The following is a 13,445-nucleotide window of genomic DNA, read 5'->3' as shown; positions in this document are numbered from 1 at the left end:
CATCCAGAGCCCCAGCCCCCAGTTCCCCCTCTCGGCTGTATTTCAAAGGCAAAGGCTAAAAAACAAAAATCACACATGGGCAGCATATGTAATCACATACAATCACATATAATGTCATGAAGTCCCAGGCATGAACCTGACAATCCACCAAGCTGGGTCCCTAACTTTAGTGCTATGTAAACTTCCATGGAAAACACATCCTTTCAGACAAAAGTTACAAATACCTTTTGCTGCATGACAAATGGTCAGGATTATCATTTTTGCTTGCAGCAAACCTCTAGAGAAAATATGATCTTATCAATCAAATATTGAGGTCTGGCTTTAAATCTATGAATTCCAGGGGCCAGCATTACAAGAAGATGTCCCTGAGGTTAACTAGGCTCCTCAAGGGTCCACCAAGGTTAGCTCAGTGAGGGCAGGACCATATCCAGTATCTTTACCAGAGAAAGTACTTTAGTATCAGGCTGGGAACATCATAGGCACTAAATAAAGAATGAACTTAAAAGGTATTTACTATACTTGGCTGTTGAGAACAAGAATAATTTCACAGGCATGCTAAGGTAGAAATTTGGTCACAATGTAAGTCACAAGTTGACTCTGAAATGAACTGAAAACAGCAAGTGAAACTATTCTACAAACCTAGTTACAGAAAGAACAGAGCCGTGAGAATGGGGATGCAGTTTCAAGGGAAGTATTTTTGTTTGTTTTCACATGAGAAAGACTGGAGTGCAATTTTAAAGGGAGAAGCAAGTATATGATCCCTTTCATGAGCCCCTATTGTATTGTTAGTTGTTAAGTTCATTATTCATGAAATAATTTTTTATTGAGCACCAACTATATGCGAGGAACTGGTTTCAATTCTAGGAATACTTAGATGAACAAAACGTAATCTCAAGATGAGTGTGTTCCCCCATCTTGAATCTTAAACAAACTTACTAGATTTGTTGAAGGAAACTCCCCGAGCTCTTTGGAATCCAGCCAGGGTTTGTCTACACTCTGCCTGAGAACATGCCATGAAGCCTTGCACTAGGGTCACCCGGCCTGTCACCCCTGTAAACTGGGTCATCCTCCAGGATGGAGCCTCTCTTGCCTTTGCATCCCCAGAGCCTGGCAGAGCATGAGGCAGGGGAGAGGAGGAGGAAATCTAGTGAATAGGCCACCTCCATACAGAAATGCTTGTTTTTAACCTTAGTAGGCTGTTTACATGCTAAGCATCTTGCCCAAAGTCACAGAGAAGGTCAGGTCCAGGTAAGACTGGGAGAAGGGACCCAATCTCTTGAGGATGATTTTAATACCTGATTACATGCATTAGAGTGACAACGGAGCAATGAACTCTCTACATATTTAGAACTAAGATATATACTACAGAAACTTGTTTCAATGAATTGTGATGGGCTGTCACCATTGACTGAAATCTCAACTATCCCCTGAAATTTCTATGGCACTTTATGTTTTAGAAAGACGTTTTAGAAACCCACTCCTGCCCTAGAGGCCATATAGACACAAGCTTGCTCAGGAGGGTGGACCCAGGAAGTAATCTTTCTTTCTCTATCCTGACAGCTACACCAGGAAGTGGTTGAGTCCTCACATTCTTGTTTCTCTCTCTTTAGAATCAGGATTCGGAATAAGCAATTTCCTTTTTCATTTTCCCATTTCTCTCCAACACACCCTGAAGGCCTGCAGAGCAATGATGAGCGCACACTGCCCCCTCCTGCCCATTCCCTCCCTAACAAGGAGTATATATTCATTATTCCCCGGCTCTCATTTGCTCCCATTCCTGTAAAGAAAGAAAAGCAACAGAATGCCCCCACAAAAGTCAAATGTCTTTATTTTATATAAAAAAAATTTGTACAGTTTTAGTTCCTATGTTTAAGAAAAAAACCCTAAAATTGCTGTACTGTTTAGATCCACTGCAAACTGTAGAAACAAGCTCTTTATATATTAAAAAAAATTTACATTTTACAATTTTCTACATGCATGCACAAGGTCTCAGCTCTGTAACCCCCCCCAAAAAAAAGAAAAAAAAATCTAGATCCAACAGTGGAAAATTCTACATTTACAATCTCACTTGGAAGGGACTCAAAAAGCCCTCTTCCTTTTGCGCACAGAAGAACAAATCACAACAATCACACACCAGGACTGAATCCATCAGCAGATACTGCCCCGTGGGAAGGGCAGAGGAAGGAGAAGACAGACAGACTGACAGACACCACAGAAGAACAGGGGTGTTCACCTGGGACCAATGGAGGAGAAGAGAAGTACGAACCCTGGGAAAAAGACGTGTCAGATGAGAAAGTTCTGGAGAGTCCGATGTCTCATCACAGGTGTTACATCAGGGTTTGCCATTGGAATACTGAGTGGAGATGGGAAAGAGAAAAGTTAAGGGCTGAAATGGGAGGGGAATGGGAAGAAAAGATGAGAGACAAGAGGGAAATAAACAAGAAAAAACAAAGAGAGCACAAAGACCAGTTTAGGAGAAAGGACCAACGGGGACGGTGGCAGAGTGGCGAGGCAGGTGAAGGACTGAGGCACAGCGTCCTGGTGTGGAGGGAGGAAAGGCAAGCGTTCCAAGGTGGTGAAAAGGAAGGCCTGCTAGGCACGGTGGGGATGTACGAGGATGCCATGAGTCACACAAATGACAGTGCTGGCGAGGCCCAGCCACAGCAGCCCTATGGTGTCAAGGGGGTAAGAGGTGGGCACACCCCCACAGCAGGAGAATGAGCAGATCCAGCGCATGATGGGACAGACACGGTGGGGAAACTGCTCAGAGGGACTGAATCAGCTGCACACCCCACAGCAGTTCACAGCATGGAGACAACTTCCCACAGAGGAGAAGCAGAGGACAGACACATGGCCATATGTCTGACAATTCATCCTGACATTTTAAAAAACAATAGCAATAATAATAATAATAATAATAATGAAAGAAGATAAAGATACCACAGTTCTGAAGCAAAAGACCAAAATGCTACCATTCTCAGGCACAGCCCTTAGTGCTTAGAGAGTTGGAGGAAAAAATTCTTTTTTTTTTAGGAAAGGGGAATGAAAAAAAATCACAGTGATTAAAATCATGGCAGGATCTTAAAATAAACACTCCCCAGCCCCTAACCTAGGGCAGCAACTAAGATCCCAAATCCTTTCCCTCTCCCTCACCCCAACCTGTTCCTCAGACCACACCACACTCCATCCTGTCCACAAAGGCAATGACCCCAGTCACCATCCAGGCCCTGTTTTCCAGGATAGTGAGGTATTTATGTGACTCAGAAGGGACTCCTCTGACACAAAGTTTTTGAAGAGAAGAAAAGAGACAGACCCCCAGAACAGGACGTATTTCATACAGGCCTATCTCGTAACCCTGGCCCCAGCCAGAGGCCCTGCCTAAGTGAGCTCCACAACCCACCCCTTTGGGGACAAGGTAAGCATTGGCCAATAAGCCCCTCTCTAGCATGTGGTGGGTGAACAAGTGAACTTTTGCAGAAAGGACAGCAGGAGAAACCCCGATCACTAGGCTCCATCATTCCCAGGGCTGGCGCTACACAGAGGGGGAGACTCCCAGGTGAGACTCTAGGGATCTTATCCCAGGATGTGCTCTGCAAGGTAAGTACCAACGAGTCTTTCAGGGAAAAGAAAGGCCTACAAAGGGACACTGTGAGTTACTCACAGGAATGGCCTAGTCATTGCAGCCATCGGAAAGGTCCTCCATGTGGATCCTGGCTGGATGCATACGGGTACTTCCTAATCTATTCTCCTTGGCAAAAATGTCTGAGTCAAAGTCTCAGATTTATATTGAAAATATTTATTAGATGGCCAGCAAATTTTGCCCAAAATGAGATTTAAATTATCAAAAATTTGGATTTGGTGCAAAGACTATGGAAGCTAAAATGGGGTGAGGGGTGAAGTACCTACAAAAGGCAGTAATCCTTGTCCCTCAACCCAACACAGACGGAGCCCAGAGCTCAGAGAATCAGGCAGGGAGAAAAGCGGTGGGGACCCTGGAAGGCCAAGGAAACAAGACCCCTGAGGCAAAGAACTGGACTTAAGGCAGGGGATGAGGAGGAGCTGCCGGCTCTTCCCCAAAAGAGATGAGGCAACAGGTCTCTGGAGTCGAGAGAAGGCAGCAGGACAGGGGTGGCTGGTGACAAAAATAAAAACATTTGGGCCCGGCGCGGTGGCTCACGCTTGTAATCCCAGCACTTTGGGAGGCCGAGGCGGGCGGATCACGAGGTCAGGAGATCGAGACCACGGTGAAACCCCGTCTCTACTAAAAATACAAAAAATTAGCCGGGCGTGGTGGCGGGCGCCTGTAGTCCCAGCTACTCGGAGAGGCTGAGGCAGGAGAATGGCGTGAACCCGGGAGGCGGAGCTTGCAGTGAGCCGAGATCGCGCCACTGCACTCCAGCCTGGGTGACAGAGCGAGACTCCGTCTCAAAAAAAAAAAAAAAAAATAAAATAAAATAAAAACATTTGTCTAAGACCACAGGGGCCAGGTCAGGGTGTGCAAGCCACTAAGTCTGTACAGGAGTCTACATACCATCCTTCACTGGGAAGAGCGGGGACGAAAGTGAGGGTAGGGTCAGGGAGCAGGAGTCAGTGATGGGGGTCTCTCCAAAACCTCAGGGATCTATTCAGCCCTCCTCCTCAGGGGCTACCTAGGAAAGACACATTGGAAGAAAGGTACCTTCCCCTAAGTCCCTGGAATAGTGGTCACAGAGGGTTTCCACTTGTTTGCCTATGGTCACATGACCATACAAACCAAAAACATTAGGTGGAGATTTCTGGGAAAGGGATGGGATCCTTCTTTGCTCTAAATATATGTGGAAGCAAATGCTCCTAGCAAGGAGATTTCTAACTCGGGCTGCGTGGCAGGAGTATCCCTGCTCTAGAACCCAGGGTTTGTTGTGACTGGGGTGAGGGACAGGAGGGCCAGTTGCTGCCCTGGAGGAGTTTGGCACTGTGGCTCTCCAGAGTCATGTCCATGTGCCCCAGAGAAACCCTGTTGGGCCACTGAAGAGAAATGCTGTAAGAACTTGGGTTTGTGAGTCGGGGCTCAGGAGGGGAAGGTACAATCAGCAGGGCCTGTGCCATTTCAGGAGAGACTGTAATCTGGGAAAAGACTAGGGAAAGAAGGAGAGAGGCACTGATTCCTGCAGGCCTAGAGTAATACAAAAGTTACTGGGGGTGCAGGGGGGTCCTTCCCAGGTACTGTTGACAGCAGGATGGTCTCTCCAGGTTCACATGGGGTAAAATAAGGAAGAAGCAAGGAGAGAAGGTGGGGGTACGTTAATTCAAGTAAAAAAAAAAAAAGAAAGAGCAAGAAGAAGGGTGGCAGGAATGTGGCTGGGCCTGAGAACCAAGCCCCCTCCCACCCCCTCAGGAGCCCCCGAGTTTCCCACTCCCCCTGCTGTTGCACAGTCACACTGAGGTCTCAGACTGCAGCCTCATGACAAACTTGTGCGACTTGGGATCCACAAATTCCTCGGAGAGTTTGAAGAATGGGACCTTCTTGGTGCTGACCACCAGGCTGAAGTCCTGGCGTTTTAAGAGGAAAATGATGCCATCCTTGAGCCCGTTGGTCACTGGCTCCTCGCTCACCAATGTCCACTGTTTGGCCAGCCAGCGTTCCTTGTGGTACTGGATGGTAGGTCCAGCTGCCAAGTATCGCTCCAAGAAGGCCTGAAGTGGAAAGAAGGGGCTGCATAAGAATCTCTGTCATCTACCCACTATCCTTCATTCCCTGGGGCATAGTTTCCAAAGACAACAAGGACGTCCCTGAGCTCACTCTATGCATATGAACTAGAACCTCAGAATGTTACAGCAGGAAGGGGCCTTAGATCATCTGCTTCAGACCCTCATTTTATAAATGAAGAAGCCGGAGTGCACAGGGGGATGTGGCTCATCAGGTAAGACTGAACTCGGCTCCCCTGACCCCCATCTGCTGCTCTTCTCCCTGCACCAGGCTGTGACCTGGGCAAGCCCTCCCTCATTCTTCCTTCCTTCCCACACAGCTTGTATGATTTGTGCCAAGCAGGTCTGCACCAGGAGGGAGCCAGAGGTGTCAAGGTTAAAGTGCAACATCTTTAGTTACCTGCTCACCAAGGGTGGCTCAGGGAAAGCAATTCTAGGAAGCTGGCAATAGAGTTGAGGGTTGGCAACGGCTCAAAATAACACAAAGCCAAGACCAGCTAGTGGAGGTGAAGAGGGTAATGGGGGTGAAAGTGGGCCTTTGGATCTGGTAATTTCAGAGCCCTCACAGAGATGAGAACTAAGTCTCAGCCATCCCCAAAATGGTCCTGAGGACTCCCTTCTCCTCATCCACCTAAAGACTTCACCCCACACAGATGGGGCAGGTGGAATAGGAATGAGAGAGAAGATTATAAAGAGGAGGTGGTGAGGAGAGAGAAATGAGGTGGACAGTGAGGAAAGTAGTGAGAGAATAAGGGAAAACGAAGGTGGGAAAGAAGAGGAGCTGGGGAAGGAGGAAGGATGCTGGCAGCAGGGCAGGCCTACCTTGGGCGTCATGTCATGCGTGATGCAGAATTCAAGGTGCTGCAGGATGCTCTCCATGGTGTGGTAGGGCTGCTGCTTGGTGGTCCGAAGGTACTTCTGCATGGCACGGGCCATGGATGCGAAGATGGCTTGGGCTGCCTCCCGGGGGTCCATCACCTCCCTGGGGTTCTTCTGCTCCTCTTCCTGCAGCCGCTTAATGTGAGTGAAGGCCTCCTCCACTGCCACTACAAGCCTAGGGGACAGGAGGGGACTGGGCCAGATGCCCACCTCTTTTGCCCACCCCACTCCTCTCCCCTAGCTCCAACACTCCAGCAGCCTGAATGAGGTCGGGCCTTTGTGCTCACCCAAAGCAATACAAAGCCAGGGGCAATAGTGCCTTTCTCCCACTGGGAACAGTAAACAGCCACAGAGTTCAGTGGACCCAGCCCAGGGACTCAGAGGGCAAACCTAGTATCAAACCCAGAGAGACAACTAGGAACTGTGCTATAGGAAAGACAAAGCATTCCATCAAACTTTAAGGAAAACCTTCTTAAATAAGACCCCCAAATCATACTCCATTGGGTCAACAATTAATAGATATGATTACATCAAAATGATAGATTTCTATTCAACCATGATAGCATGGGCAACATTAACTGACATCTGATGGAGTTGGGGAAAATATACACATCTAAAACCAACAAGGGATTCATATCTAGAACATGCAAAGAATTTGCTACAATTTCTATCAAGAAGAAAAAGACAAGAAACCTACAGAAAAAAGGGCAAAGGAAGTGAACAGAAAATTCACAAGAGGACTGAAAGGCTAAAAGATATACGAAGTAGTTACTGGCTAGCAATTAGAGAGATGCAAATGAAAATGTTAGTAAAATATTACTTTTCCATCAAAATGGAAAAAAGAAAGAAGGTAACTATAAACCAAATATTGGATAGGATGTTGGGAGTATTCCACGAACTACTGTGCAGCAAAAAAATGCAACAAACTAGATGTACAGACAACTTGGATGATGAATCTCAAAAACGCAGTGTTAAGGAGGAAGCAGGAAAAAAAATCCATTTACATTAAAAGCATATAGATGGCTGGGTGCGGTGGCTCATGCCTGTAATCCCAGCACTTTGGGAGGGTGAGACAGGTGGATCACCTGAGGTCAGGAGTTTGAGACCAGCCTGGCCAACATGGCAAAACCCCATCTCTACTAAAAATACAAAAATTAGCTGGGCATGGTGGCGTGCATCTGTAATCCCAGCTACTGGGGAGGCTGAGGCAGGAGAATTACTTGAACCCAGGAGGCAGAGGTTGCAGTGAGCCGAGATCACACCACTGCACTCCAGCCTGGGGGACAGAGCAAGACTCTATCTCAAAAAAAAAAAAAAGCATACAGACACACACACCAACACCAACAAAGATCACTACACTAACACTTAACTTTGCACAAGGATACATATAGCTTTTAAGGAAATCAGACACACTCAACAGGATGCCTAAAATGTGGGGCTGGAGTAAAAGTGGGAACTGGAGGAAAAGAAGAAACAGAATAAAGAACCATGAAAAACTCTATAATGACAATATGTTAGAAGCTGAAAAGAGCAATAAATGCAATTATCTGCACTTCAAGTCCAAAAACCAAAATAAAAGCCCCCTGGCCTAAGAGCAGGACCAGCCTGAAGTGACAGGACAAAGAAAGAAGGTGAGGCCTTCTATGCAGAACCCAGGAACCCAGGAACTTGAGTCATTTCAGATGGGACTCTGGGTATATAGGTGTGGATCTGTGTACGTCTATAATTTTTTTCTTTATTCTCTTGCTTCCCCTACATTTCTCAATAAATTCCCTTTGAAAAGATCCTTTTATCTCACAAAGGAAAAAGTTTGCTCCTGGTTACAAGCAAGGTAATAGGGAAAGGAAAGAGTCCTCTATGTGCCAAAAATGGTGGTGGCAGCACAGGAGATTGGATGACCCTAGTCAGGGCAGAAGGTAAAGGGGTAGGGACATCACTGGTTTCCTTCCCATGAGGGCCATTTCCAAGACAATTAGATAGGTTGGAATGCCACAGAAATGGAGTTGGTGATCTTTGTTCTACTACAGGGGATGCCAGCCTCATATAGGAACAGTGTAAGGGCTGCCTCTTGCCCTTGAAGCCTGGAGCTTGTGTAGGAGATGGGGCGGAGGGCAGGTGCGTGGTCAAGTCCCGAGGCACTCTGCTTCTCCCTCAGGGAACTCTCGACAGACCAAGATGGAACCCGGCAGAGTAGGCACCAGGTAAGATTCTTCAGGGTTGACTAAATTCACTTAATCATATGAATAGGGAAAGGGAGAAGCTAGGATGGCATTTAAGAATTTACCAAAATATAGGCACTAAAACCTCATTTTTTGAAGGCAACAAAAGCACCATCTGGTGAGTCCCCTCAAGATCTACTGGCAGGCAGGCTAGCCTAGCCTGAGTCCATGCTGTTGCAGGTAAAGCTCACATCCCTTTATTGGGTCCCTACCCTACTGTGGCAGTCAGAATTCAAAGATACTCTCCACTTCTACCAGACTTCCATCCCCTCATTAGACAACAATCTTCGTACATTTTGCAGATGTAATTAATGTGCCAAGTCAGTGGCCTTGAAAGAAGACTGTCCTGTAGGGCCTGATCTAATCACATGAGCTCTTTAAAATCAGCGTTATCTCCAGCTGGTGGCAGAGGTCAGAGACCTGTTTCTGCTGGAAAAAAAAAAGTGCACTACCATCATGTAAACTGCCTATGGGGCTATGTGACAAGGCACTGAATTCTCCCCATAATAATGAGCTTGAAAGAGAAAGCATAGGCTCAGATGAGAGTCCTCTTGATTTCAGCCTGTGAGTCCTGAGCACAGCCTCCAGCCAGCCTGCACCTGACTCATGGAACTGGGAGATAATCAATGTGTGCTGTTTCACAGCTGCTAAGTTTATGGTAATATGTTAGGGCAGCAATGGAAAACAAGCACACACCCCCAACTCACGTCATCATTGCTCTATATTTCCAGCAGTTACAGAAGTTCCTTGGTCTTCCTCTCCCCATTCATCCAACAAGCACCTCCTCTCCTCTTCTCCCCCAGGGACCCACCTGGCCCTCCTCTTGCGCACCCTTCGCTCATGCTCAGCCTCCTCATAGTAGTACTCATTGTGACTGTTGTCCCGCCTCCGAGCTGCCGCTGCGATCACAGCCCGAGACTGGCCAGTGGAGTTGTTGGTGCTGTTTTCTGTAAAGGAACAGGATAGAGGAGATGGTCACATCAGAGTGTGGCCTTTCTTCCCACTCCAGGAGCTCTGGAGACAGCAGCCTGACATGTCCAGAAGAAGCTGTTCCCACCACCCAGCAATACCTCCTAATCCCAACTCTCCTGGCCACCTCTGGGAGAGGCCACAGGAAAGCAACAAGGAAGGCACTGGAAGCGCAGGAGTCCTGCAATTGTTCCTCCCCAGTGCAGGGGGTTCTGCAGCTCCGAGAGCCAAAGGGCTTAGACCAGGGCTGATGAGAGACACGGAGGAGCCAGATCAGGGGACACGCCATAGCATAAAGGGACAGCAAGTAGGATGAGCAGCTAAGATCAGCCACCTGGAGTCAAGGGAAGTGACTGAATAGAAGCGGCTGGAACATAGGATAAGGAAAGGAAAAAGCAAGGGACAAAGGGTAAGAGAGAGGCGGGAACTTGAAGTCCTGCTTGGGAAGAGACAGGGAAGGGCAGAGGAGCAGGGCTGCTCACCCTCTCCGAGGGAATACACCTTGAAGCCAGACACTTTCTTGGCCAGGACGGACTTGGGCAGGTTGAGGAGGGCAGGGTTGTAGACAGGGAAGTCATGGTAATACTTCTCCAGGATCCACACTGCCACACGCTGGATGCTGTGGGGGAGACGGCAGGAGGGGGTGGGAGAAGGGACAGACAAAGGGCACAAGGGAAGGGACACATTAGGGCAGGTTGGCAAGGCAGGAGAGGACACAGGACAGGGACGAGGTGCTTCCAAGAAGCCTGACTCCAGGCCTGAGGTCTACTTACCAGGCTCGCAAGCCTTTCCCAGGGCTGGGCCTGCCAGTCCCTCCCCACCATGCTGAAGCCCAGCAGAGAAACGGCATTGGGCCTGGGTCCCCAGCCAAAGATCACCTCATCCCCATTCAGCATTCCCCCAAGATTCTCTACAGGACCCAGGACGTGCCACTGATACTCTGTGTGGCCTCAAGGGGTAGCTTGTTTACTGGGAACTGAAGAACTCTCCTCCTTATGTCTTTCTCTGGGGATCCCTCCTCTGGTCAGGTCACTTCACAGGCCACTCTCTGAGTGCTCACAAGAAGCTGTGCCTCCCAGAAAGGACTAGAAAGGGGATTCCAAAAAGCCCCTGTTTGTGCACCCCCCCATATTTCTTCCCTTTGGTCCATCCCCCTCTAATATTCCTTACCTCTAAATGCCTGTTCATTCCCAACTCATAACTCCCAACTGATCTTGCCCCATGACCGTGTACGTGAACCTGCCTATCAAGCAGCAAACATTGGTGAAAATCTACTTGGTGCAAAGTACTCAACTCCCTCCCGCACAACCCTCCAAGCCCATCACCTCCAGCCCACCATCATACCCTCCCACCCTAGCAGTCACTCCACATCCTCCCATGCCCTTTCCCTCCCAACCCTTCTCCAGCCGTGAGCTAGTACCTGAGATGGCCAACATTGTAGAAGCGGCTGGCGCCGTCGGTGGAGCGCACGACCTTGAGCGTGAACTGAGGCTGGAGCTGGCGCAGCTCCAGCAGGACCACGGCCAGGTAATGCACGAAAAGAAGGGCGTCCACCAGCGACACCGCGAACTGCACCACACCCTGGTAGCTGCGCTCCCGAGCATCCAGGATGCGCACACCATAGAAGAGCCAGTAGGAGACCACGAGCAGGAAAACCAGCACCATAAGCAGGGCGCGCAGCACAAAGACGCGGGGCAGCGAGGCCTTGGGCCGGCGGAAGAACAGAGCCCAGCTGCCCAGCAGCAGGATGAGCAGCTTGAAGGCCACGGAGATGAAGAGGCCCTCGCAGGCCGTCCCGCAAGGCTCCAGCTCCTCCCGCCACAGCAGTGGGGGCAGCAGCAGGAAGGCCAGCGGCGTGAGGAAAGACAGCAGTGCCAGGGTGGCCCCCGCCGCCACACCCAGGTGACGGGAGCAGTCCAGAGGGACACTGTCCTCCATGTCCTTGGCGATGCGTGTGAGGTCATCGTGGGAGATGCTGTGCTCTGAGGTGCCCGTTACTACTGTCGTCGTTTCCCCCCAGTTGTCATCCTACAGGCAGAAGGGGGCCAGCCACACAATAAGGAGGAAAGGATAAGAAGAGGAAGAGGAGGGAAACAGGAGAAAGGATGAGGGGAGAGGAGACAGAGAAGAACACATGGGAAAGGAGAAGGCAGAAAGAAGAGAGGGTAATCAACAAATACGCAACCATCAAAGTATTTACTGAGCTCCAATGTGTGTCAAAGTCTGGCCTCTGCAGATGGCCAAGTCCAAGACCCGAGCCCTCGGGGAGCTGGACACTGGTCAGTGAGAGAGGAAAAAACCACACATGCTGCAATGACCCTCAGAGCAGACAGCACAGGACAAATGCTGAAGGAGCTGCTCAGGCAGTGACTGGGATCCAAGGGCAAACTTGCCAAGCAAGCAGGCAGGCTTCCAGAAATGGTGGGACCTGAGCTGATCCTTGGGGGAGGGGAGCTCCCAGGAAGATGTTCCCAATCCCAGATGCACACATTAGAACACTTAGGGAGGTTGGAAAATAATACTAATTATTGGAGAGTGCAATCTGCTTGTGAACCTTTAAAAAAAAAAAAAAAAAAAAAAAAAAAAAAAAAAACTCCCCAGATGATTGTAGCGGTCATCCAAGATTGAGAATTGCTGAACTAAATGATTTCTAAGGGCTGGCTGGCTACTTAAAATGTGATCTGTGGACCAGCAGTGTGGACATCACCTGGGAGCTTGTTAGAAAGGTGGAACCTCAGGCCCACCGCTCGTTTACTGAACCAGATTCTGCATTTTAACAAGATCCACATGAATCACTCAAACATTAACGTTAATTCTGGAAGTCCTGCCGGGCGCAGTGGCTCACGCCTGTAATCCCAGCACTTTGGGAGGCCGAGGTGGGCAGATCACCTGAGGTCGGGAGTTCGAGACCAGCCTGACCAACATGGAGAAACCCCGTCTCTACTAAAAATACAAAAAAAAAAAAAAAAAAAAAAATTAGCTGGGTGTGGTAGCACATGCCTGTAATCCCAGCTACTCGGGAGGCTGATGTAGCAGAATTGCTTGAACCCGGGAGGCGGAGGTTGCGGTGAGCAGAGATCGCGCCATTGCACTCCAGCCTGGGCAACAAGAGCGAAACTCTGTCTCAAAAAAAAAAAAAAAAAAAAAAATGGAAGTCCTATCTAAGTTCCTTCCAGCATGCCATGATTTCGGCAGAAGCTACAGGAGGAGCCTCCAGGGCAGGAATGGCATGAACTGAGGCACCCAAGGGCTATGAGAGCAGAGGATCCCTGTGCAGCACAGCAAGGTGCAACCAGGAAGGTGAGGCAGACAGCAGCCAGGCAGGGCTTGTGCAGGCCACGCTGCAGTGCTGGGCTGGGCAATAAGCACCTGTTCTCCGGGCATGGAGAGCCACTGAAGGTTTCCAACTAAGGGAGTAACCTGACCAAAGCAGCACAGAGAAGAAGAGAAGACCCCAGGGGTAAAGGGGTGAAGGTGTGAAGGATACTGTGCAGACTCAAGGCCACTCTGGGTCTCTGGTCTGCAAGGCCACCTCTGCTGGGCCATCTAAATGTCTACAGCACAGAGGCTGCCTGTCCCTGGAGGCAAGAAGATGGCCAGGCTGAGGTCCCCAGGTGCCCCTCTAAGTGTGGTCTGCTCAAGCTGTTTCTCTGCAGTGGCTGGAGGCCATCCCACAGAGGAGTCCCGAGACCA

General features: G+C 49.2%; 1 protein-coding gene across 4 annotated transcripts in view; it reads right to left on the bottom strand.

Annotated features, from left to right (window-relative positions):
- Positions 1-1,810: 1,810 nt before the first annotated feature.
- Positions 1,811-13,445, bottom strand: part of VANGL2 (VANGL planar cell polarity protein 2) — a 28,831-nt gene continuing 17,196 nt past the window's right edge. For all 4 annotated transcript variants that reach the window (XM_063624999.1, XM_063625002.1, XM_063625000.1 and 1 more), the window contains exons 4-8: positions 11,173-11,780; positions 10,235-10,371; positions 9,595-9,730; positions 6,508-6,739; positions 1,811-5,673 (exon numbers count right to left, since the gene is read on the bottom strand). In XM_063624999.1, coding sequence (XP_063481069.1) covers positions 5,413-5,673; positions 6,508-6,739; positions 9,595-9,730; positions 10,235-10,371; positions 11,173-11,780 — 1,374 coding nt within the window. In that variant the 3' untranslated portion in view covers positions 1,811-5,412. The remainder of the gene's footprint in view (positions 5,674-6,507; positions 6,740-9,594; positions 9,731-10,234; positions 10,372-11,172; positions 11,781-13,445) is intronic.

This window comes from Symphalangus syndactylus, chromosome 12 (assembly GCF_028878055.3).
Source record: "Symphalangus syndactylus isolate Jambi chromosome 12, NHGRI_mSymSyn1-v2.1_pri, whole genome shotgun sequence".
Classification (NCBI taxonomy): Eukaryota; Metazoa; Chordata; class Mammalia; order Primates; family Hylobatidae; genus Symphalangus; species Symphalangus syndactylus.
The sequence above is the reverse complement of the archived record's forward strand: the minus strand, read 5'-3'. Positions and strand labels throughout refer to the sequence as shown.